The sequence below is a fragment of the Pan paniscus genome, chromosome 16 (assembly GCF_029289425.2).
Source record: "Pan paniscus chromosome 16, NHGRI_mPanPan1-v2.0_pri, whole genome shotgun sequence".
Classification (NCBI taxonomy): domain Eukaryota; kingdom Metazoa; phylum Chordata; class Mammalia; order Primates; family Hominidae; genus Pan; species Pan paniscus.
Window position 1 is genome coordinate 52,932,710 of NC_073265.2, and position 24,924 is coordinate 52,957,633.

The 24,924-nt window shown below is 38.2% G+C and overlaps 1 protein-coding gene across 1 annotated transcript in view; it reads right to left on the reverse strand.

The window, feature by feature from the left end:
• The window catches only part of HERC1 (HECT and RLD domain containing E3 ubiquitin protein ligase family member 1), a 230,944-nt gene that overhangs the window by 76,147 nt on the left and 129,873 nt on the right, over window positions 1-24,924 (reverse strand). Inside the window, exons 25-34 of the mRNA XM_034938907.3 lie at window positions 22,401-22,452; window positions 14,375-14,643; window positions 11,784-11,999; window positions 10,431-10,551; window positions 9,964-10,201; window positions 9,616-9,809; window positions 8,059-8,214; window positions 6,182-6,288; window positions 5,223-5,333; window positions 1,988-2,164 (exon numbers count right to left, since the gene is read on the reverse strand). Coding sequence (XP_034794798.2) covers window positions 1,988-2,164; window positions 5,223-5,333; window positions 6,182-6,288; window positions 8,059-8,214; window positions 9,616-9,809; window positions 9,964-10,201; window positions 10,431-10,551; window positions 11,784-11,999; window positions 14,375-14,643; window positions 22,401-22,452 — 1,641 coding nt within the window. The remainder of the gene's footprint in view (window positions 1-1,987; window positions 2,165-5,222; window positions 5,334-6,181; window positions 6,289-8,058; window positions 8,215-9,615; window positions 9,810-9,963; window positions 10,202-10,430; window positions 10,552-11,783; window positions 12,000-14,374; window positions 14,644-22,400; window positions 22,453-24,924) is intronic.

Here is a 24,924-nt window from a genome sequence, read left to right on the forward strand (position 1 = left end):
GGTTTTATACACCTATTTTGAAAAAAATAAACTGTAACTGAAATTTTGTCCTGGCCAATTCCTAACCTTTCTGGTTAAGTTGTATGCAAATGTTTTTGTGTGAATACTCTTCCTCTTGCATCCAACCCCTCTGGACAAAAGGTCTAGATAAAAATAACAAATGATTTTTAAAAATTAAAAAATTTAAAGTTGTAATTACTAAATGGGACACTCAATTTCATACAGAGAAAAAACAAAAACTCAAGACTTGGGAAAATATGGAGGAGTGGGGAGGACATTAATGATCTGTTTTTCAGAACTGTTCCTAAAAGTTCTCTATCTTCTAGTGGGGAAAAAAAATCTATGTTGGGCCAGGCGCGGTGGCTCACACCTGTAATCCCAGCACTTTGGGAAGCCAAGGTGGGTGGATCACCTGAGGTCAGGAGTTCGAGATCAGCCTGGCCAACATGGCAAGACCCTGTCTCTACTAAAAATATAAAAAATTAGCCAGGCGTGGTGGCAGGCGCCTGTAGTCCTAGCTAATTGGGAGGCTGAGGCAGGAGAATCGCTTGAACCCGGGAGGCAGAGGTTGCAGTGAGCCAAGATCGCACCACTGCACTCCAGCCTGGGTGACAGAGCAAGACTCCGTCTCAACCAAAAACACAAAAGAAAATAAAACTATTTTGTCTTGAAAGCTGCTGTGAGCACTTTAAATTCAAACTGATTGCTGAGCTTCTCATCAAACTTGTCAAGTCTGTCAAAAGACCACGGTGGGTGGCTCCAGCTCCTGCAGTTTCCACAAAACACCTCGAGATGTCATCCACACTCTTGAGGCAGGAATAATGTTGTCACAGAAAACAAAATCCTTTAAAATTGACTGCTTTCAGACAGTCCCTCTGAAACCAAGACTCAACTTAATTATTCAGACTGAACTGGGAGCGCAGAGTGGAAGGCCCCACGGGGGCAGGTCACATTGGTGTCATGTTAACCTGTGCTGCCTATTATATGTTCTGATTACAGGTGCCCTAATAATTATAAATTCTTTGTTTCCAAGGGCAACAGATATACCCTAAAGGATTATATTTCTTGTGTGTGCACCTTATCATAATACCTCAGTCCTGGACTGGCCAGAGTTGTCCAGTGCTAAATTGATGACTAATCTACATTTTAAAAGTTAAGACAAAAGCTTAAAAATGAAGTCACATGGCTTTTTAAGATAGACCTGTTGGTTAATGAGATCTGTTTTAACTGGCTAAGTCTAGGACCCCTAAAAGGCATAACCGAAGTCAATATTACTGGCCAATCTTATCCCCCTGCATGGGGTCCTATTGATAGTTTTACTGTATATATACCATGCCCAAGAGATAAAGGAGTAGACTGTGCAAAAGAAGGACTTAACACAACAGAGACTACTATCCTTAGAAATATGCCTGCTTGCAATGTTGGCCCTTGGCTGGCATGGGGGAACTTGACTGGTAAACAGTCCCCTATACTGATAAAAATTTTACCCAACTGATACAGGCTGGCTTATTGTATCTAGATTGTACGAACAATATGGTTTATGCTAAATACTAGCTTTCCTTCTGGGAATCTAAAATTTTAGTACATGCTAGGCAGAGGGTACCAATATGAACAGTTCCCTATAAAAATTGTGGGCACTGAATTTCTAATGGGCTTTCCTAGACAAAAACATCACACGCTTTGCTTCATTTTCATTGTTAGAAGAAAATGTGTTCTGTGTGACTCCTTATGGGAGGGCTATAGCATGATTTTAAACATCCATTTTTAACATTTTTGAGATAACTTTAGAATTAAAAGGGTTACAAAAATAGCACAGAGTTCCTGTATATCCTTCACTTGGTTTCCATTTATATTATCTTACATAATAATAGAACATTTACATATCACGATTTTTTTTCAGTCTTTCTACATACACATTTATTATAAGAACCTGGAAAAAAAAGGACTAAAAGACAAAATGCTAAAAACTATTAGATTTTCTACGTACCTTCCACTGATAGCACCCAGAAGTTACTCCTGTAGATGCCAATCCATATCCTTTCCCTCCACTGCCGTGAGTTAAAATCTGTCCATTCTCCACTAGACAACACTGAGCTTTCTCCGGGTCAAAGGATACTTCTTGGATAGGAAGATTCTCATCTTCTTCTTCCAACTCGCCCTGCTTCTACCAGAAAAGAAGCTGGGTCAGTATTTTGGAATAATCCACGTCTCAGATAAGATATATTCTGAGGCTCCTTGGTTTTATCCCACAAATATTTATTATGTATGTACTATGAATCAGTTACTGTGCAGGGCAACAGGAACACAATGATAAATAGAGCATGGTCCCTTCCCCATAAAGAGCTTAAGGTCATTAATGGACAGAAGACAAATACATACTGCTAGTATTACAGTGGGAGAATAATCAAAATTACATAATAGGTATAGTAGAAACATAAAAGTGTGTCTAACCATGCTTGAGAAGGACAAGGTAATGTTCAAAAGGAGGTGACTTCTAAGTTGAGTCCTGAATGATGAGAAGGCAGTAAGCAGCTGGTCAAATGAGAGAGGCATTTTAAGGCAGTGTGTACAGCATGTGCCAAGGCAGACATGCAACAGAGTTCAGTAATTTAAAGACAAGCAGTATGTAATGACTGGAAGATGAAACTGGCAGAAAACAAGTCTAGAAAGAGAAGAAGAAATCAAATCATGGAAAACCTTGTGTGTCATATTGTTTGAATTTTACTCTACTGACATTAGGGAGACCTACACAGAATGATGTATATAGGAGATCTCTGATCACATCTGTGCTTTATAAACATCATTTTACCAAGGATATACAGGATGAAGGCAGAGAGACTGACTAATCAGGATATCCCTGCAAGTTCAGGTAAGAAATAGTGAGGGGGCCGGGTGTGGTGGCTCACACTTGTAATCCCAGCACTTTGAGAGACCGAAGCGGGTGGATCACGAGGTCAGTAGTTTGAGATCAGCCTGGCCAATATGGTGAAACCCAGTCTCTACTAAAAATACAAAAATTAGTCGGGTGTGGTGGCAGGTGCCTGTAATTCCAGCTACTTAGGAAGCTGAGACAGAAGAATCGCTTGAACCGGGGAGGCAGAGGTTGCAGTAAGCAGAGATCGTGCCACTGCACTCCAGCCTGGGTGACAGAGCGAGACTCTGTCTCAAAAAAAAAAAAAAAAGAAAGAAAGAAAGAGTGAGGGCCTGAATTCATTCATTCAATGTGCATTTATTAAGCATCTCTATTCTCTGCCCGGTATCCTATCAGGTCCTCCATATTCAGCAGGGTATTAGGTCTCTGCTCTCATAGAACTTATATTTTGGAAGAGAAAAAGAAAAAATAAGAAAATACAAGGATTAAGTGGTATGTTGAAATTAAAGCAGGTGACACGACAAAGAGTGTGTGGCAACTACTCTAGATTGATTAGGGAAGAACTCTCTGAAGATGTGATAACTGAGACCTGAATGACAAGAAATTTCTAAGAAACATATCTAGAGGTAATAGCCAGTTTAAAGCCCTAAGGAATGAGCAGGATTACTGTGTTCAAGAACTACAAGAAGAAGGCAAGTTGCTTAGACTATAGTGAGCAAAAGGGAGAGGTCAAGGAACTCTAGATTTTATCCCAAGAATGACGAGAAACCATTGGAATATTTTAAGCAGGGGATGAACATGCTCTGATTTACAATTTTAAAAGATCATTCTGGATCCTGTGCAGAGAATGGACTTTAGGGCATAACAATGGAAGCAGAGAGAACACTTAGAAGGTTACTGCATAGTTCAGGCCAGAGATGATAATGGCTTGGAATAGGGTGATGACAGAAGAGATGAGGAGGTAGGCAAATTCAAGTCACGTTTTAAAGACGAGCCAACAGAATCTAGAGATTGTATGGATAGAGAAATGGGGGTGAGGCATCAAGATGACTCCTAGGTTTTTCACTTGAGTAACTCACTAGGAGGCTGGGAAAGCCTGGGGGAAGAAACAGAACGTGATTAAGGGCGCCATTTTTGACATACTGAGTATGAGATGCCTATTAGACATTTAAGTGATAAGACTAGTAGAAGATGGGAATATAAGTCTAGAATTCAGGGGAAATGCCAGAACTTGAATTTAAAACTTGGGAATCAAGTCTTAAATGAGTCTGAATAAGGTTTCTTTGAGAAGAAATGTGGATTAATGAGTCTGAATAAGAAATGGGCATATGAGTCTGAATAAGGTTTCTTTGAGAAGGAATGGGGATTAATCCAACACTTAGATTGAATAGAAGAAGAACCTATAAAGGAGAATGAGAACAGGCCATTCTATCAAAGTAGAAGGAGAACCAGGAAAAGTGTGGAATCACAAAAACCAAGATAGGAATTAAGGTAAACGAAGAGATGGATTCACAAGCTATAAATCAATGGAGGCTAGTGACTACATGCATGGGGACATTAGGATAATCTAGCATTCCCAGGAATTTGCTTTTGGGAAACTAGGTGAATGGTGGTGCTTTCAATCAGAAATGGGACAAAAAAAGGGGCTGGGGGAAGGGTTTGAGGGGGAGACACCCAGGCTAGCATTTAAGTTTGGAAGGCACTGCAGAGTGATCTTTTAAAACCATAAATCAAAGCATGTTGGTCCCCTGCTTTGGGTACGGATGAGACTGCTGGAAAAGCTAAGGATCAAACTCTGTGGAACACCAACATTTTGAGATGAAGGCAAGGTAAAAGTGGCACCAAAAAAGAGTTGCTTTCAAAGGGAATCAGGATTGGCAGAGAATATACGGAGATCCGGGAGAAAGCGTTTTGAAAATAACAAAAGGCTAGAGTTTCCAGAGGTAAAGTAAGAAGTGGAAAAAAAAGGATATACTATATTTAGCAACAAACACTTATCTTTGTCATTTAATTTTGTACTTTGATACAAGATAAATGGTGGGTTTGAAGAGATAATGAGAAGAAAGTGGCTGAAACATGCAGATTACTCTTCTAAGAAGCTTAGTAGTACAGGACAAGAGAGAAGACAGAGAAGACTTCACGGATAAAAATGTGATTTAGGAGAGAGGAAATGAGTTAAGCATGGTTATAAGCTGAGGGGAGGGAATCAGTGGAGAGGGAGACAGAATGCCAAGAGAGGAAATGGAATAAATGATAGAGCAAGGTGCCTCAGAGGAACAGGCATTCAGAGACAAGTGACAGCATATTCACTTATGCTGTTAAGAAATACCTTTTAGGAAAAACCAATTACCTGCAGTTTTATTTCTTGTTCTTTTTCCTTTATCTGAATAGCATGTTTGGCCTGAGCAATGGGTGTCTCCCACATACAATCAGAGAGAAGGGAAAATAAGCGCTCAACAATCTGTTTTATTGAAGAAAAAAGGATAAAATTTGTAAAAAGTAACTTTAAGTATTTTTAGAAAAGCTGTATCATGTTAACTGTAATATTAACTCGCATGTGAAGTTTGATTATACCAGTGTTCAACAGCTACTTTTAGTGGTTATAAGTTAAATATCACTTTTTAGAAATATTAACCCATTAGAAGCCAGGCACGGTGGCTCATGCCTGTAATCCCAGAACTTTGGGAGGCTGAGGCGGGTGGATTGCCTGAGGTTGGGAGTTTGAGACCAGCCTGGCCAACATGGTGAAACCCCATCTCTACTAAAAATACAAAAATTAGCCAGGCATGGTAGCATGTGCCTATAGTCCCAGCTACTTGGAGGCTGAGGCAGGAGAATCACTTGAACCCAGGAGGCGGAGGCTGCAGTGAGCTGAGATCGCGCCACTGCACTCACTCCAGGCTGGGCGACAGAGCGAGACTCCATCTCAAAAAAAAAAAAAAAAAAAAAAAAAAGAAATATTAACCCATTAGAAAGTGGGTCCCATTTTGCCTTACTATTTAGACCTCTGATTAGGACACTCCCACATGTTTCTTCCTATAGAGGTCCAAACCTAGTAAGAAATTCCAGATTTTTCTTTCCTTCTGACCTTGCAGAGTATTCTCTATCCCTCTACTTCTCACACCCCATAACTTAATTTTTTTTGCCCTCTCCTTGGGGGTGAAATAATAAAGAAAGCAGTCCTAAAAGTAAACGTTATGCTATTGAATAAAAGACACATTTACAACTGAAGAGACTGTTAAGTACAGATTTGGGTGAATCATTTTGCAAATATGGAAAACATCTTCTAATAACTTTAAAAATAAAAACCTGGGCCATTTGATCATCTTCTACACCAGATTCACAAGCTGGCAGCACAGCTTCAAGGACATGAAGTGCAAGGAGCCTTGTTCTTAAGTTACCAACCAGAGGGATACCTGGAGGGGAAAAGACCTTTTCTTATTATCAATGTGACTTAAATTCAAAGTTAAAATGAACTTCTGGGAAAAAAAATTCCTGAGGCTGCTAAACATTTATGGGTGGAACAAACTTGATTTCAAACTATTATCGCAAGAATTCTGGATCCATCCTGTACCCATGAATGCGTATGAATACATTCATGCTTATGCCTCAGTTTTTTTATGTATACATAATGGGAAAAGCATTGTAAAAAAGTATCTGTGCCAGATACTATGCTATGCTACACATTTCACACACATACATTCTATTAATCCTCACAAACTGAATTACAGCCCCATTTTACTGTTGAGAAAAATGAGGCTCAGAGAAGTTATGTAACTTGACCAAAGTCACACAAGCTCATAGAGGTAGAGTTTTAAACAGGTCTGTTAATCTCCAAAGCTCATGCTTATTATTCCCTCTCATTGCCTCTCCCCGTCCATGCACTGACTGTCTCACAGGGATTGTTAGGGTTAACCGGGAGTAAACAGACTATACTTTTCTAAAGTAAGCCAACAGCCGGGCATGGTGACCCATGCCTGTAATCCCAGCACATTACAGGCTGAGGCGGGCAGATCACTTAAGGCCAGGAGTTCAAGACCAGCCTGGCCAAAATGGTGAAACTCTGCCTTTACTAAAAATATAAAAATTAGCTGGGAGTGGTGGTGCACGCCTGTGATCCCAGCTGCTTGGGAGGCTGAGACGGGAGGATCACTTGAGCCTGGAAGTGAGAGGTTGCAGTGAGTTGAGATCACGTCACACCACTGTACTCCAGCCTGGGCGACACAGAGAGCCTCTGTCTCAAAATAATAAAAAATAAATAAATAAATGAAGTAATCCAAGGTAGAAAATAGGATATTGATACATAAATATGTAATTAAAAAATACATATAACTGTAATAAGATCAGTTGAAAATAAATGAATATCTGATTTTTCTTTATCCTCTTGAAACTTAATATAAGCCTTACCTTATTAAAGGAAAAAAAAAGGAGCAGTTGTAAGTTATACTAATTAAGAAAAAAAGTATATTGAGCATGTAAACATATAAAATATCATGTGCCATAGAGGATTACACTATGTTTTGGCATACTTAGATTAGAGATTATGAAAAAAAGTTCTGGAAATGGATGGCAGTGATTGTTGTATAATACTGTGAATAAGCTTAATGTCACTAAATTGTATATTTAAATGATTAAAATGGCAAATTTTACGTTACGTGCATTTTACCACAATTTTAGCAAAAGAGAACAGGAAAGGACTGACTGTAATCTATGTAAGCAGACCTTTTAGGGTAAGGACCAGGGATTAAGCTTATTCTACAGAACTGTGATAAATATCAAACAATCAGAAGTCACAATCAAGGCAACAGAAATCACATTATGATAAGAGAGACTGTACAAATTCAGAGCTGCATCCTGATAATCCAAGAAGCAAGGTCAGAATCTGTGCTAAAATATCGTATTAAACAGGATGTTCTCTGCTTACTCTTAGGTTTGTAATCTGAACAAAGAGGATGAAGTTCTCTAGATAAATTCTATGATCTTCTCCAGAGCTACATTATTTATTTTCTGCCAATTTTTACTTCTGAAATTAGAGTTTTCTTTTGATCAAATAGGTACGCAGAAAATAAGAAAGAAAAGCCTTCAAATCAAGGTTACACATGGAGTGTTGCTAAAGTCTGGCATTATCTTAATAAAATGCAAGTAATATCTATAAATACTCTAAGACAAAGGCAAAGGACATGTACCTGAAGAACATTTCTGAGATGCTATATTTAGAAGCACTTCTGTCCACTTTGGGGAAGCCATTTTTGATTGAATTGCTTTTGAAGATACAACTCTGCGAAGAAAAACTAAAAAATCCCCTAGATGGAGTTCGGCTGCATGTTGTTTCCTAAGAGCAGCTACAGTGAAGAGACAAGTTTACGTTACAACCAACAGCCAACAAGAAATAGTCTTATATCACATAATTTACCTTGAAACTGCAGTAAGCACAAATCTAATTCAAAATCTTAGGCTGTCAGCTACTGAATTCTGAAAACTTAAAGAACAGAATGGGGAAAGGTCAGAAAACAAAGCCTAAACTTGAAACGTCTTTTACATCTCTGTACAATAAAAATGAATATGCTATAACTATGATGACTAAGTATAATAAAGAATTATTGGTGACTAGAGAACAGAACAGTCTAGGAAGAAGTCGAGCTCCTCCTAATTATAATCCAGTTCCCAAATATCAGGCCAGGCGCAATGGCTCACATCTGTAATCCCAGCACTTTGGGAGGTCGAGGCGGGCGGATCACTTGAGGTTAGGAGTTCAAGATCAGCCTGGCCAACATAGCGAAACCCCGTCTCTAATAAAAACACATAAATTAGCTGGGTATGGTGGCACACACTTGCAATCCCAGCCACTCAGGCTGAGGCAGCACAATCACTTGAACCTGGGAGGCAGAGGTTGCAGTGAGCCCAGATCATGCCACTGCACTCCAGCCTGGGTAACAGGGTGAGACTCTGTCTCAAAAAAAAAAAAAAAAAAAAAACCCAGAAAACAAACAGATATCAAAACCCTTGGTGCTGGGGAATTTTCTTTTTCTTTTTTTTTTTTTGAGACAGGCTCTCGCTCTGTCATCCAGGCTAAAGTGCAGTGGTGTGATCTCAGCTCACTGCAATCTCCACCTCCCGGGTTCAAGTGATTCTTGTGCTTTAGCCTCCCAAGCAGCTGGCACTACAGGCATGCGTCACCATGCCAGGCTAATTTTCATATTTTTAGTAGAGATGGGGTTCCACCATGTTGCCCAGGCTGATCTTGAACTGCTGGGCTCAAGCAATCCACCCACCTCGGCCCCCCAAAGTGTTGGCATTACGGTTGTGAGCCACTGCGCCTGGCCTAGGGGATAATTTAGGTCAGGACTTAGGTTAGAGATGCCTTGTCAGGATCAAGGTTAGAGATGGCTTGTCAGGATCAAATGCTAAGAAAACATCTGAGCTTCCCCCTAGGCAAAATGCAACCTGGGGAAAATCAATCATCTAAAATCTAGGTCCCAGAGCCCAGACAGCCAAGGAGAGGCTGAACCTACAGAATGGGCAGTATGGTCACAACATGAGGGTTAACAGACTCTAAGCAGAGATGTTTGGTCAGAAGCTCATCTAAATCATATATACGTGAAGAGAAAAGAGGTTTGTAAATAAACAAATAAAAATTCCATCATACCTCATAAGGAAGAGGAACTCTACATTCTAATCATATGCACACAATGGGGTTTTAATAAATGCTTGTAAGTAAAGACAGAGAAAGAGGCTTACATTACCTCTGAAATCTTTCTTCTCAGTTTCTCCACTGGAGTCAACTTTTTTTTCTTCTTCTTCACCGTCTTCTTGCTCCCCTTCTCCGAAAGAGGCCATATGTAGTACACCAGTTTGGGACAATAAATTCTTCAACTGACTACAGAGTAGATCCAACAAGGATTGAACTACTTTGGGACTCAGTTTATCAGCATAGGTCCTATGTGAAATAAAAGAAAAAAATAAGTGGCAAACACACAGAAGGGCAAACATAGTGCTTAAATACATAAAGCAGATTAGAGGGAAAGGGGGAATTCTAAAATGGAGGAAGACCAGACTTCATACAGTTCTACAAAGACATCTACCATACTTACCCAGTAGTGATGGCTAGAATCTGGAGCAACCTTGTACTGGCCACTTTCAAAGCTGTGCTAAGCTGGGAAACACCCGTCTTTGGCAACAACTGCAGGGGCTGTCCTAGCATGGTGTCTGTACCACACAACTGTGACAATACGTTTAGCAGACCAGTGGAAATTGCCAAAGAAACATCTACTGGTTGATAATGAACACTTAGGGCAAAAACTGTAACCAGAAGCAGACGTTGCTGGGCTTCTAAAAGACAAAGAGACAGTTAAGAATCTTCCTTTCAGTAAACAAAGCATTTATTTAAATGAATCATTTTCTAACATATTAATAACATGAAACACTAATTTTAATTATTTATTCTTTACCTATAAGTTTATCTACTAATGTTAAACACAAAATATAGAACATAACTAGTGCCATAACCTCAGGCTAAAACGTAACCTACACTGTACATTTGCAGGAACGGTTTACTTACCAATGTGATGCTTGTTTGCTTGCAGGGCTCTTTCCAGGGTAGCAGACAACTGTTGATAAATTTTATGCACAGCTACCTGGATTTCAATCTGAATATTTCTCTTAGCTGCTCTGATCCCATCCTGAATTACACATAAAGAATTACTTTTTCTATTAGCAACAATAATACCTGCTTGCAAAAAGAAGTAATAACATTTTATTTCTAGTCTATGCTAGAGCCTTACGATGGTTTTTAATTATTTACTATATTTCAGTATATAAAGTATATAATAATTTTTTTTTGAGGCAGGGTCTTGCTGTATCACCCATGCTGGGGTGCAGTGGTGCAATCCTGGCTCACTGCAACCTCCGCCTCCCAGGCTCAAGTGATCCTCCCATCTCAGCCTCCCAAGTAGCTGGGACTACAGGCACATACCACCACACTTGGCTGATTTTTTGTATTTTCTGTAGAGACAGGGTTTCGCCATATTGTCCAGGCGGGTCTTAAACTCCTGAGCTCAAGCAATCCAACAGCCTTGGCCTCCCAAAGTGCTGGGACTACAGATGGGTGCCACCATGCCCAGCCTCCAAATTTAATTTTAAATGCTTGATAATTGTTGAGTCTGTATAATCTTTTTTTTTTTTTTTTTTTTGAGATGGAGTCTTGCTCTGTTGCCCAGGCTGGAGTGTAGTGGGGTGATCTTGGCTCACTGCAACCTCCACCTCCCGGGTTCAAGCGATTCTCCCTGCCTCAGCCTCCTGAGTACCTGGGATTACAGGCGCCCACCACCACGCCCAGCTAATTTTTGGTATTTTTAGTAGAGACGGGGTTTCGCCATGTTGGCCAGGCTGGTCTTGAACTCCTGACCTCAGGTGATCCGACCACCTCAGCCTCCCAAAGTGCTGGGATTATAGGTGTGAGCCACCACGCCCGGCCGAGTCTGTATAATCTATTTCCTCACAAAGCAGTTTTTCCTGCCTAAATATGAAAGACATAAAGATAACATTTTTTTCTAAGTTATCAAAGGAATCATACAAACTAGGTAAACGATCAAATCTAAAATGTAAGCTCTTGAAACCCATCCTCCCAAACTCCAATCCCTATCCTTACTTGGATCTATTCCCATCCAAATTGGATAATAAAACTGGATTAATAAAACCGAGCCAGCAAATAATCTACAATAGTACAATAATACCACGGCTCACCTAATCTCTACTGCATTATTTAGGAAATGGAACCAATGAGAGCTATCTTAAAAAATTTAAAGTCTTTGTATTTTTAAACTGAATCATAAACACCAAAAAGTTTCACATTATTAAAGTGGCTTTGTAAAATGACAGTTAAAATCTGTATATACTGCAAGGCATCACCTACCTGATAGTGATGCAATCGGCCACTCTCTCCCTTGGCTCCTGTGTGTCCAACAGTGCCTAAACCAAAACACCCTGCTAGGAACTGCAGCCTCACAGACGTGAGTAGTGTGGAGGACTGGAAGCCTGAACTCAACCTGCTTCCTGCCAGTGAGATGCTACCTTTTTCTTCCATCCCAGACAACAGAACGAGGATCTGATGAAGTGCCTCTAAACGAAGCTTGAGGAAAAAAACATATTTTAGAGTTCTTCACTTAACTCAGACACGACGAAACTCTGTATGCCAAAAACAGTATTTTTAACACTTAGAAAATCCTGACATTTCATATGCATCTATTCTAAGATAAACATTTATTTTATTATTACTTTTTTTGAAGATTTTCTAAAAACTCTATAAGCACACATCAGAATAAAAAGGGTTAGAGTACAACAGGAAAAGTAGTAGCTTTGGATGTAGGAGACATGGTTTCAAGGACAGACTCTCTTATCTTACTGTGTGGCCTTGGGAAAGTCACTTAACTTACTGAATTTGTTTCCTCGTATATAAAATAAGACTAATAATACCTTATCTAATCTATTCACACAGCTATTGTGAAGCTCACAAGGAGATACATGTAAAGGTTTCAAAACTATAAGGTAGTACTGCTATTGCTTTCTTTATTAATAAGTTTATATAAAATGAATACTCTTTAGCCCAGGAATGAGAAATACTTCTGAACTATTTCTCTGTGGTTTTCTTGAACTTCTGCCCCTATCTTCCCTAGGAAGAGACTCCCCATCACTGTAGTTGATCAGCTTATCCTTCTTCTTTAAAAAAAAAAAAAAAATTATTTTGAAATAATTTTAGATATACAGAAAAGTTGTAAAGATGGTACAGAGAGTTCTTGTATACTCTTCCTTGAGCTTCCCCTAATCTTAACATCTTACATAACCATGGTACATTTATGAAAACTAAGACATTAACATTGGTACAATACTATTAACTAAACCTAAAGTAAAATAGTATTAATTAAAAGACTTTATTTGGATTTTAGTTTTCCATAATGTTCATTTCCTGTTCCAGGATTTAATCCTAGATACCACATTGCATTTAGTTGCCATGACTTTTTAGTTTCTCCTACCCTGTGACAGATTCTGTCTTTCCTTCTTTTTCATGACGACACTTTGGAAGAGCTGTTCATATATTTTGTAGATGTCCCTAAATTTTGGGTTGTCTGATTTTTTTCTCATGACTACAGTGGAATTATGGATTTGGGGGAAGAATACCACATAAAGTGTTCTCATTACACTATATCGACATGACTTAATACAGGTGATGTTAATCTTGATTTTTTTTTTTTTTTTTTGAGATGGAGTTTCACTCTTGTTGCCCAGGCTGGAGTGCAGTGGCGCGATCTCGGCTCACTGCAACCTCTGCCTCCTGGGTTCAAGTGATTCTCCCGCCTCAGCCTCCCAAGTAGCTGGGATTACAGGCATCCACCACCACGCCCAGTTAATTTTTGTATTTTTAGTAGAGATGGGGTTTCACCATGCTGGTGAGGCTGGTCTCAAACTCCTGACCTCAGGTGATCCACCCACCTTGGCCTCCCAAAGTGCTGGGATTACAGGAATGAGCCACCACGCCCGGCCAATCTTAATCATTTAGTTAAGGCGATACCTGCCAGGTTTCTGCAACGTGAAGTTACAATTTTATCTCCTTCCTATAGCCTATTTGTTAGAAGCAAGCCACTAAGTCCAGCTCACTCTCAAGGAGAGAACAATTAATCTCCACTTCCTGCAGGGAGAACTATGGAAGAATTGTGGACATGTTAAAACCACAATAATTAATAAATATTTGGGGGAAGATACTTTAAGGCTATGCAAACATCTTATGTCTCTTTCAAGTTTTGCTCACTCATTTTAGCATTCAACAGTGGGTCTTGATTGCAGCAATTATTTCTGTGAGGTTCTAACCTGAAGCAGGTGTCTAATTTAAACTGAGACAAATGGGTCAAAAATGAAGGCTCAGGGCCAGGAGTGGTGGTTCACACCTGTAATCTCAGCACTTTGGGAGGCCGAGGCAAGTGGATCACCTGAGGTCAGGAGCTCGAGACCAGCCTGGCCAACATGGTGAAACTTTGTCTCTCCTAATAATACAAAAAAATTAGCCAAGCATGGTGGCGCATGCCTATAATCTCTGCTACTCTGGAGGCTGAGGCAGGAGAATCGCTTGAACCCAGGAGGCAGAGGTTCCAGTGAGTCAAGATCTCACCATTGCACCACAGCCTGGGCAACGAGAGTGAAACTCCGTCTCCAAAAAAAAAAAGGCTCTGATGACCTATTGTCATCAACTAGTCTCACCCTAGTTTGTAGGAGACATGTGAAGACTTCTGAGTATATTGTTCTGAGAGATGACAATTTTAAAATGCACTTTTGTCTAGTTCAAACAAAATAACGTGCTGTTCTAGTCAAGAAAGTTATGTTTAAAAGCTCAGGTACAGGAAAGGGGAAGGCAAGGAATAGAAGAAAAGGAAAGGTTTTCCCTAGAACTATACATTCAATGGTTCAGTTTTAAGTTTCCAGAGCTCTCATAAGGAGTAAATATCAAAGACTTACTTCTGCCCTTAACTGCTGCTGTTCCATTGCAATGATGGAGGCCTGGGGACTTGTAGACATACTTTCCTCTGGCTCTTTAAAACCTGGGGCATTCCCCACATCTCCACTCACAAAGCTTACAACATTTTCAATCAAAGTGTGAACTCCCAGAGACTTGGTAAGATCAAAATCTGACTCAAAGGAATAGGAGGAGTTGCATAACCAGTCTCTGCTATGCTTCAGGCGAGCCCAAGAGTCACTCAGGGATTCCAATTGACTGTGCATAGGACCTATATACAAACAGAATAAACATATATCAATGGCAATCAAGTAGAGCATACATTCTGAAACTAGATAAGGCTGAGTGCTGCTACCATAACCAACTGGTGAAAAATGGATACTCATGTTTGAATACACGCATGCATTAAGTGAATCTGAGCAAAATGCTTTGGTAAAAACAACAAACAAACAAAAATTAGAGCAATGTAAGAAAATAAAGGGAAAGCCCTGTTTGATGTACCAGTGTCTCTGTAAGCGCTTTAGCAACACGCTGCCACAAGAAAAAGAAAGGCAGAAGCTGTTCTCAAAATGCTTAGCTTAAAATGCTCTGCAGTATTAAATCAGATCATCATTTATGAACAAAAAGGAACTAGGCACTTAAGACACTGCTGGTAAGACCTACTCAAAACAGAAAGATTTCATCTAATTTAACATTATCATTACAAAGGGCAAGTTAAGACTGAACAAAGTGTCTACATATCTGCAATGAAACATTACCAAAAAATGAATATAGAAGGGCAAGTAAACTTACACAAAAAGGAGACACAAACATCACCCTTTGGGTTTCATTAATATAAGGAACATTCTCACTGACTGTGTCATGTGCATATTTACTGCAGGTTGTGAAACTCCTATATAGAGGAAGCAAAGTTTCACAGACAAGAATATGAGATTTACTGTAAAATGATACCTATATAAAATTATCAAGTGGCATCAAAATAGTTGCTAAATATAATACCATTAGATTTGCCAGTGGGTATTTTTTAAGCTAAAATCTTTACATTAGACAGCAAAATGTTAACATGTTTGAACATAACAGCAACTGTCCAAGTCATTTGTCAATATTAGCTTTAAATAAATATATAAATGTCCAATTCTTACAAATCTTTAATTTAACTGGTCTCAGATACATAAATTTGATTAACTACAATCCTTTCTTCATGACATACTCTCATCATTGGTCCATGCATGGCCCAATTTTGAAATCACATATTTATAATAAATATCTGTGAACACAAGAACTAGAAAACTAACAGTAACTTCTATCTATTTGCTCCTCCTCCAGCCCATCTCTTGCTACCTAAAGTTTTATTATCCTGAAGCCTGGGTTTATTATTTCCTTGTTTTTATTGTTTTAATGTATTCCTAAGATGAATAATGGTTTTAGTTGTCGTTGACTTTTTAAAAAGAGTATCATTTTATATCACCTTTTTGGACATACTCTTTCATTCAATATAATATTGCTAATATTCACCCACATTACTATGTGTAACCATGGTTCATTTATTTGATTGCTGTATAACATCCTATTATGTGAATATACTAAATTTCTCAATTAGGGAAGTATCTTAAGGTACCCAATTAAATATGCATAAAAATTATATCAGTTATATAACTAGATAGAAAAGTTTGGGAAGATAACTACTTAAACACTAATGCCCACAGAGAAAACAAACTAACAACAATATTCAATGTAGAATCTTATTTTTGAATTACTATACTGGTGTCAATTAAACCCTAGGACTTCAAAATTCGTAACAGGGAGCTAATATTACAAAGTAACTATGAAATAATTTATACGTATCCTAGTAAAATAATGTAGAATGGCAAAGAATATATGGTTTATCTGCCTTCTGTGTTTTAGAAAGAATTATTAAGATTTAAAAAGGCTTAATTTTCACCACTGCACTCCAGCCTGGGTGACAGGGCGAGACCCTGCCTCAAAAAAAAAAAAAAAAAAAAAAAAAAAGCTTAATTTTCATTCTTGCTCAACATGAAAAATAACAACCTACCTAAAAATTTCCCCAAATTGTAGACCTGAATATTCTTTCATGTAACACAGAAAAAACTGAAAATTGAAAGAATAATATCACAGATGCATAATGTATTAAGTTAAAAATATTTAAAGAATAAAGTAGAGGCTAATGTAAAAAATATATACGTTCTTTTTTCATTTCCTTAAAGCACCTCAAATTCAGAATCTGTATTTAGCCTTAACTTACAAATGATAGCTTCTGGCTCCTCACGTTGAACTTGTTTTTTGGGGTTTTTTTTTTTTTAAATATTAAAATTTTAGAATAAAAGGTTCTTCTAGTTACTAATACTTGTAAATTACTTTTCAAAATGAATATAAAATGCGCAAGGAACTGATATTAGAACTGCAGAAGAAAAAGAGACCTTAAAGATTATTTAGTCCAATTTTCACAAATGAGGAAACAGAGGCACAAAAAAATTGGTTTGTCACATAATGACATTAATTCCTTAATTTTATGGGAGGTAGTCTTACATATTCATTATTAACCAACTCACAAATCACTGATGGAAATTTCAATTGCCTGCCTATATAAAGGTTCAATTATGAATCTACCAATACTGAACTGTCTTCATATAAACCAAAATATTCTATGGAATGGCTGACAAAGCCCAAAATTAAATCTTCTGCAATTTAAAGCAGGGGTTGGCAAACTTTTTCTGTAACGGGCCAGATAGTAAATATTTTAGGCTTTGCAGACCATAAGGTCTCTGTGACAACTACACAACTCTGCTGTTGTAGTATGAAAGCAACCACTTAAATAAATGAGTGTGGCTGTGTTCCAATAAAACCTGATAAACAAAAATAGATGCCAGGTCAGTCTTGGCCTCCTAGCTGTAGTCTGCTGAGCCCTAATGGATGAAATTAACCCAAATGTAACTTTGTATAAATAAAATATTAAGAACAGGAAACACACTATGTGGAAGCATCAGGATAAATAATTTCCATCAAAATATTTAGTTTGACATCAAAAAGACTTAAAACACAAAAATTTATAATATGGAAATGGGAGAGGAAAGAACTTTAATTTTTTTTTAAGTATAACAATCTGATAACTTTGGTTTGCTCTGTACTATCTGAATATAGGAAATATTATATCTGAAAAGCGCATTAAAAGCTTCTACATAACAATTGAGACTAAGCCCAATTCTTAATACTAATTCAGAATCACCTACTATATAAAGAAAATACAAAATCCAACAAAAAATTTTTGGGATTGTTTACTTGTCCTTACAAGTTTGGTTTTTAAATGGAATTTTCAAAATGAACATGGCAGAGCTGCAATACATACTTTATAAAACATAAAATATGTAGGCAAGCTAAAAGGGGAAAAAAATTAAACATGCCATCATGTACTTGCTTGAAGCTCTTCTTTTTTCTGGGGCTCAACTGGCCAAAAAGGAGTAAATACACTACCACACGAGAATCAGAAAACAAAAGGAGAAATTTGATACAGGAGAGAAACATTTACATTCGCTTTTCTTTATATCATCTAATTTGAAATGCACAGACAAAATAGCATTTCACCCATACATGTTATACCATGAAACACACATGTTGATAAATGTTTCCAGTATTATTTTAGCAATAAAACCCTAACAAAATATTTAAAGATTAGGGGCGATAATCAAACCACACAGTATTTTAACTAATAAGATTTCTGATGCTGCTTCTTAAGTTGCTGTTTTGATATCCCACAACTTTTCACTGTATCATCTTCAGCTTAAATATGAAAACTAAAATCAAGTATCTGCAAAAATGTATTGTCTTTCTGTAAACAATCGTACAACCATAGCAAATCTTTTAAGTTTTATCAAAGTACCAAATTACTAACATATTTTTACAGGTTTTGTCAAGAATTTTATCAGGCTGTTATGAAAATTAAATGAGTTACTATAATATTTGTGAAGGGCTTAGAACAATGCTCATATAGTAAGTAGTTTATAAATGTTTACTAAATACAAATTTCATATTGCCTCTGAGGTGCTAAGCAGAAGAAATGTTTCATCCACCTCTTTTAGAAGTAAATTTAGCTGGCCGGGCACGGTGGCTCACGCCTGTAATCCCAGTACTTTGGGAGACCAAGGCAGGGGGATCACGAGGTCAGGAGTTCAAGACCAGCCTGGCCAACATGGTGAAACTCTGTCTCTTCTAAAAATACAAAAATTAGCTGGGCTTAGCGGCACATGCCTATAATCCCAGCTACTCAGGAGGCTGAGGCAGGAGAATTGCTTGAACAGGGACCCGGGAGGAGGAGGTTGCAGTAAGCCGTGATCACGCCACTGCACTCCAGCCTGGGCTACAGAGCGAGACTCGGTCTCAAAAAAAAAAAAAAAAAAAAAAAAGAGTAAATTTAGCTTTGATGCCTCTGAAAAGCTGAGCAAGGTGGCTAAATGTATCTGCCCACATTTCTTTGCCCCTTCCTACATATTCACTTTCTTAGACCAAGGGCTTAGACCAATTGTGAAACATTAACTGAAGTGAGGGGAGAAAAAGGCGCAATTGTGGTTCAACAGCGTGAATCTTAGTATCCCCACTGTCAAATACTGAGATTACAGGCAATGGGCCCTCTCAAGGAGGAGCCTTTGCAGGCATGGAAAGAGCAGCTGAAAATGTGTACACCCATTGTCATTTATACATCCAGTAAACTTCAGTAAACAGGATATAATTAAACAGCATTATCTCTCTCCTATTCCTCTCATCAGGCTTTTAGTAATTCAAGACCACTGAGACTAGTAAATGCAAATGCTGTATGAGGGAAAACATTTTACATTTCCTCCTCAAAATATTGGAAGGGGTAAACAAGCACATAGAATTCTTGGCCAGGCACGGTGGCTCATTTCTGTAATTCCAGCACTTTGGGAGGCCAAGGTGGGTGGATTGCTTGAGCCCAGTTCAAGACCAGACTGAGCAACATGGCGAAACCCCGTTTCTACAAAATAAAAAAATATATAAAATAAATAAATAAAATTAGCCAGGCATAGTGGCATGTGCCTGCAGTCCCTCCCAGCTACTTGAGAGGCTCAGATGGGAGGGTCACTTGAGCCTGAGGAGGTTGAGCCTCAGTGGTGCAGTGAGCTGTGATCGCACCACTGTGCTCCAGCCTGGGTGACAGAGCAAGACACTGTCTCAAAAAAAAAAAGAAAGAAAAAGAGAATTCTCAACTGGCTGGACATTTGTTTGTCCTTCATGGCTCAAGTCAGAATCAGAATACTCAACAGTATGAATGGCTCCCAAACAGTTCTCAGACTTGGCAGGTTCAACTGCCCAATTGAAGATTTTATGGCTTAAGCCATCTGGTCTATATTGACAAAAAAGGAAAAAAAATACAGTCATTTATTTTACTATCATTTAAAAGCAAAACAAAAAAACCCTACTGTGTCAAAGGGCAGTCACTAAATATACAATATTTTTATAAAATCTCTTTGAAAATATAATCTCCTAAATGCGTTATATCCATGCCTAAGTAATTCACATTCAAATTACAGTTTTTTCTTAGTTGGAAAGATGAAGATTCTACTTTCTTTTATTCCAAAGATATTATTTTGCACATGCTGACCTGGTTAACACAGACTGAATCTCAAATTATATTTCCATATGCATGATAGAAATTTGAGAGGAAACAATTTTAACCAATGAACTATTACTTATAAACTTAACTAATATAGTATAAACTATAAATTGGATTACTTATGCTACTCAGTAAGTCTGGAGCCATTTTCTCTCTAGCGCCAAATGATATACATTTATTAATATAACATACAACTTTTGGCAATTATATTCACCTGAGCTAAACAAAATTAGGAAAGTAAATCTGTTCCAAAAATTTAATTCCTAAGTCAAAATGAACTACCAATTTTCAAAGAATTACCAAATAATGAAATGCATGTTGCACATTATACTAAACATCACTTAATTTTTTTGATAACACAAATACTCTGTAATTTTTTTTTTTTTTTTTTGAGATGGAGTCTCGCTCTGTCGCCCAGGCTGGAGTGCAGTGGTGCTATCTCGGCTCACTGCAAGCTCCGCCTCCCGGGTTCACGCCATTCTCCTGCCTCAGCCTCCCGAATAGCCGGGACTACAGGCGCCCGCCACCACGCCCGGCTAATATTTTTGTATTTTTAGTAGAGACAGGGTTTCACCATGTTAGCCAGGATGGTGTCGATCTCCTGACCTCGTGATCCGCCCACCTCAGCCTCCCAAAGTGCTGGGATTACAGGCATGAGCCACCACGCCCCACCCTCTGTAATTTTTTTTTAAGAAACTCAGCAGCTTTGGTATGTTATGGTCTCAGAAGACTTCTCAATAAAGAAAGCTCTGGTCTTTATTATTCCTAATATTTCAGAGAAATCATTCTCTGTATTCTTTTTTTTGAGACAGGGTCTCACTGTTGTCACACAGGCTGGAGTGCAGTGGCATGATCACAGTACCCTGCAACTTCGAATTCCTGAGCTCCTGTGATTTTCTCACCTCAGCCTCCTGAGTAGCTAGAAATACAGGTGCATGCATCCACGCCTAGCTTTTTTTTTTCTTTTTGGTAGAGACAGGGGTCTCACTATGTTGCCCAGACTAGCCTTCCGAAGTGCTGGGATTACAGGTGTGAGCCACCACACCTGGCCCATTCTTTCTATTCTAATTGTAATTAAATGATGAAATATTGCCAAATTTTAAGTAACAACATTTATTCTTTTGAGCTATATACATGAAAATGAAAAAATTATGTGTGCATTGCTTTCCGTCATTTCTGTTTTTTTTCTATGGATGAGAAACCTAACATTCTGCCAAGGAAGCTATTAAGAGAAGGGTTTCATTCTGAAATACGAAAGATTTAATATCATGAAAAAAATTTTTTCACAGGCTTTTAGAAAACTGCCACTAGCGGCAATTTTTAACACTTCACATTTTCACAACCACTTAATAAATGGTTTTAAATAAAAAATACGTTAGGGCAGGCATGGTGGCTCATGCATACAATAATCCCAGCACTTTGGGAGGCCAAGGTGGGAGGACTGCTTGAGCCCAGGAGTTCAAGACCAGCCTGGGCAAATAGGGAGACCTTATCTCTACAAAAATAATAAAACTAGCTGAGCATGGTGGTGCACACCTGCAGTCCCAGCTACTTGGGAGGCTGGAGTAGGAGGATCCCTTGAGCACAGGAGTCCAAGGCTGCAGTGAGCTATGATGGTGCCACTGCACTCCAGCCTGGACAACAGAGCAAGACCTTGTCTCCCAAAAAAAAAAAAAAAAGCAGCAGTACCAGTTAATAGAGAAAAATGCTTAAGAGAGTTTTTAGTTATCATTGGATTTACATTATCTAAAACTGCTGGGTTTTTCCTCAATTTGTACACACAACCATGAGTTAACTATACTATTCATTAACAAAAGACCTTAACTCTCAATGACACTCTAATTTGTTCCTCATGAAATTTTTAAAATATTTTTTATGTAAGAGATAAAGCATCTCTTATATGCTTTATCTTAATAGGCCAAGAGGGAAAAAAAATAGAAACATTTTATTTCAACGTGTGTGTACACGTGTATGGGGTAAGAAGTTCTCCCTGTAACACCATTTAAACTGTAACAACTCTGTGAGCTAAAACATGGAAAATTATGTAAATAACCCCTTTCCATCATAATGGAATGTACTGTTTTTAGAATTCTATAGGACTTTTAAAAAGTCAAAATACATGACAAATGAGAAAATAACTGATTATTAACTCCTAAACATTCCCAGATTTTTAAAGCATATATATTTTAAGAAAATAGTCTTCGTTTTAACTCTTCTGATAAAATGATTCTGAAATTTTTTGCAATTACATTTCAAAGACAATCAGATCTAAATACATCAGATATAAAAACAGCTTCTTAATTTATTTACTATGCTCTTTTTTTTTTTTTTTTGAGACAGGGTCTCACTAAGATATTTACTATGTTCTTAATACTTACACTTACCTCTCTTTCTGTGAGATGCTGCCAAATCCAAATCAACATTTCGTCTGCCACTCTATTAAAAGTAAAAAGTAAATAAATAAAATTTAGTTGTGAAAAGTATTTTAAGATTAAGATTTAATAGAGTATTAGAATAGAAATTCATGTAATTACAGCAATGTCTTACTTATTCATCATTCAAGTCAAACTAATAATAAAATGTCCCTAAAAACCCACTGAACATAGCTATAAGGAGGCTCAAGCACATATAACTCTGAAACACTAACTAAAAAACTCACATTAATTAACATTGCAGAGTAGCAGTAGTTTTTGTTACCTTTTTTCCATTGGAATCTTTGTCTTTTATCTTCCAGACACAGTATGATCTTATTAGCACCTTCTGGATGCCTAAAGCCTTGAAGTAGTGCCTTATTTTCCAAAATTACTACTCCTTCCTCTAGCTTCACTTTCTTTTCAAAACTTCCACTAGCCTTCGCTAGGTGTTTAGAAGAAGAAAATCTGATAGTCTCCGTACTAACAGAAAAATAACAGTACTAAACCTCTGGTAGTATTTGAAAAGATTTTTAAATGTCTTTTTAAAAAACCTATTACAATAGACAAATCTCAAAACTGGTGAACTACAGACAGTTTAATAAAGCAGTGAAGGCTTACAAGAACAATGGAAGTATATTTCTGTGTGTTACCTGTGTATCTGGTGGGGGGATGTAGACAACTGCCTACTTGGCCCATATGTACAGCCGACCATAAACAAATCATATATGACTTAAGCTTATGCATAGACTTGACATTATGGTATCAGCAATTTCAATTGTACTCTATCATACAATCCAAAAAGCTTGTGTCAAAGAAGGCCCGGAAGTGACAAAACAAGGCCGGGAGTGGTGGCTCACACCTGTAATCCCAGCACTTTGGAAAGCCGAGGCAGGTGGATCGCTTGAGGCCAGGAGTTCGAGAACAGCCGGGCCAACAAGGTGAAACCCCATCTCCACTAAAAATACAAAAGTTAGCTGGGTGTGGTAGCACACGCCTGTAATCCCAGCTACTTGGGAGGCTAAGGCAGGAGAATCACTTGAACCCAGGAGGCGGAGGTTGCAGTGAGCTGAGATTGTGCCACTGCACTCCAGCCCGGATGACAGAGCAAGACTCCATCTCAAAAAAAAAAAAAGAAGAAGAAGTGACAAAACAGATTCATTTGGAAAATGTTATATAAAATCTTTATCTGGTCATATATATAGATACATGTACCCCTGTTGCAGATAAACACACATTTTCTTATACTCACCTACCTATGTATCAACAGAAATAAGTATTATATATTCTTGGACCATTTGGTGCTGGATAAAACACCAAATAGTCATCACAAAGCTCCTCAAGGCATCACTGTGTCAGGCAATAAAACATTTTCATTACATAGTACCTTTGCCATGAGGACTCATGGAAGAAAACAATCTCAGGCCTCAGAACCAGAAAAATCTGGTTCTCTTGAACAATTTTGTTTTTTATCTTTTAGACACTGTGAATTATCTAACTCATTATGCTTTTCCTGTGTGGTGACCAACCTCTAGCAGAACACCACAGGATATGGGCCAAGATAAGAATATCTTACCCAGGGCTTTATTTTCCTCTCTCAGCCTTTTTCAGTCCTAATTCATTCATCTAAATTATCCTTTTGTAAAGTATCTGTTTTCATATGCTAAATCAAATCCTGCCAGAAACGAGGGAGCCATGGAATAGACTAGAAGGGTGTAGCAAGAAATGTTAGTAAAAATGACACCTGTCAAACAGTTAAACTTACGGTTGGTATTCTGTTTTAGCAAGCAGAGAATAACAGTAGATAACACGTCATATAATACATTTTATGAAAGAAGGTTAAAACAAAGATTTAACATTAAAGTGGTTAACTTCAAACATTTTAAAAAGCATTTCATTTACGAACAATTCAGAATAAATGAGGTATCAAAGATATGAATGGTGATCTTAAATAACCTCATATAGTATAGAAGGGTAACATATTTCAGCTGGAAAACCCAAACTGTCCCAAGTGCTTGCTGCTCTTCATCCACCCCAGGCTCTCTGAAGCTGAAGGCTTAGCCCAGGTCTCCCTTCATCTGAAATGGAATCTGCTTTCTCTCTAGTTCTTGTCTTTTCCATCTTTTGACACTATCTTTGTAATATTCCATAAGGAAAGATGATCAAAAGTCAATCTGGTGTTTTTTGTTTGAGACAGTGTCTCGCTCTGTCACCCAGGCTGGAGTGCAGTGGCGCCATCTCGGCTCACTATAACCTCCGCCTCCCAGATTCAAGTGATCCTCCCACCTCAGCCTCCCGAGTAGCTGGGACAGGTGCACACCACAACACTCAGCCAATATATTTTTTTTTTTTTGTATTTTTTTGTAAAGACAAGGTTTTGCCATGTTCCCAGGCTGGTCTTGAACTGCTGGCTCGAACTCCTGGGCTCAAGCAATCCTCCCACCTCAGCCTCCCAAAGTGCTGGGGTTACAGGCGTGAGCCACTGCGCCTGTCCCAA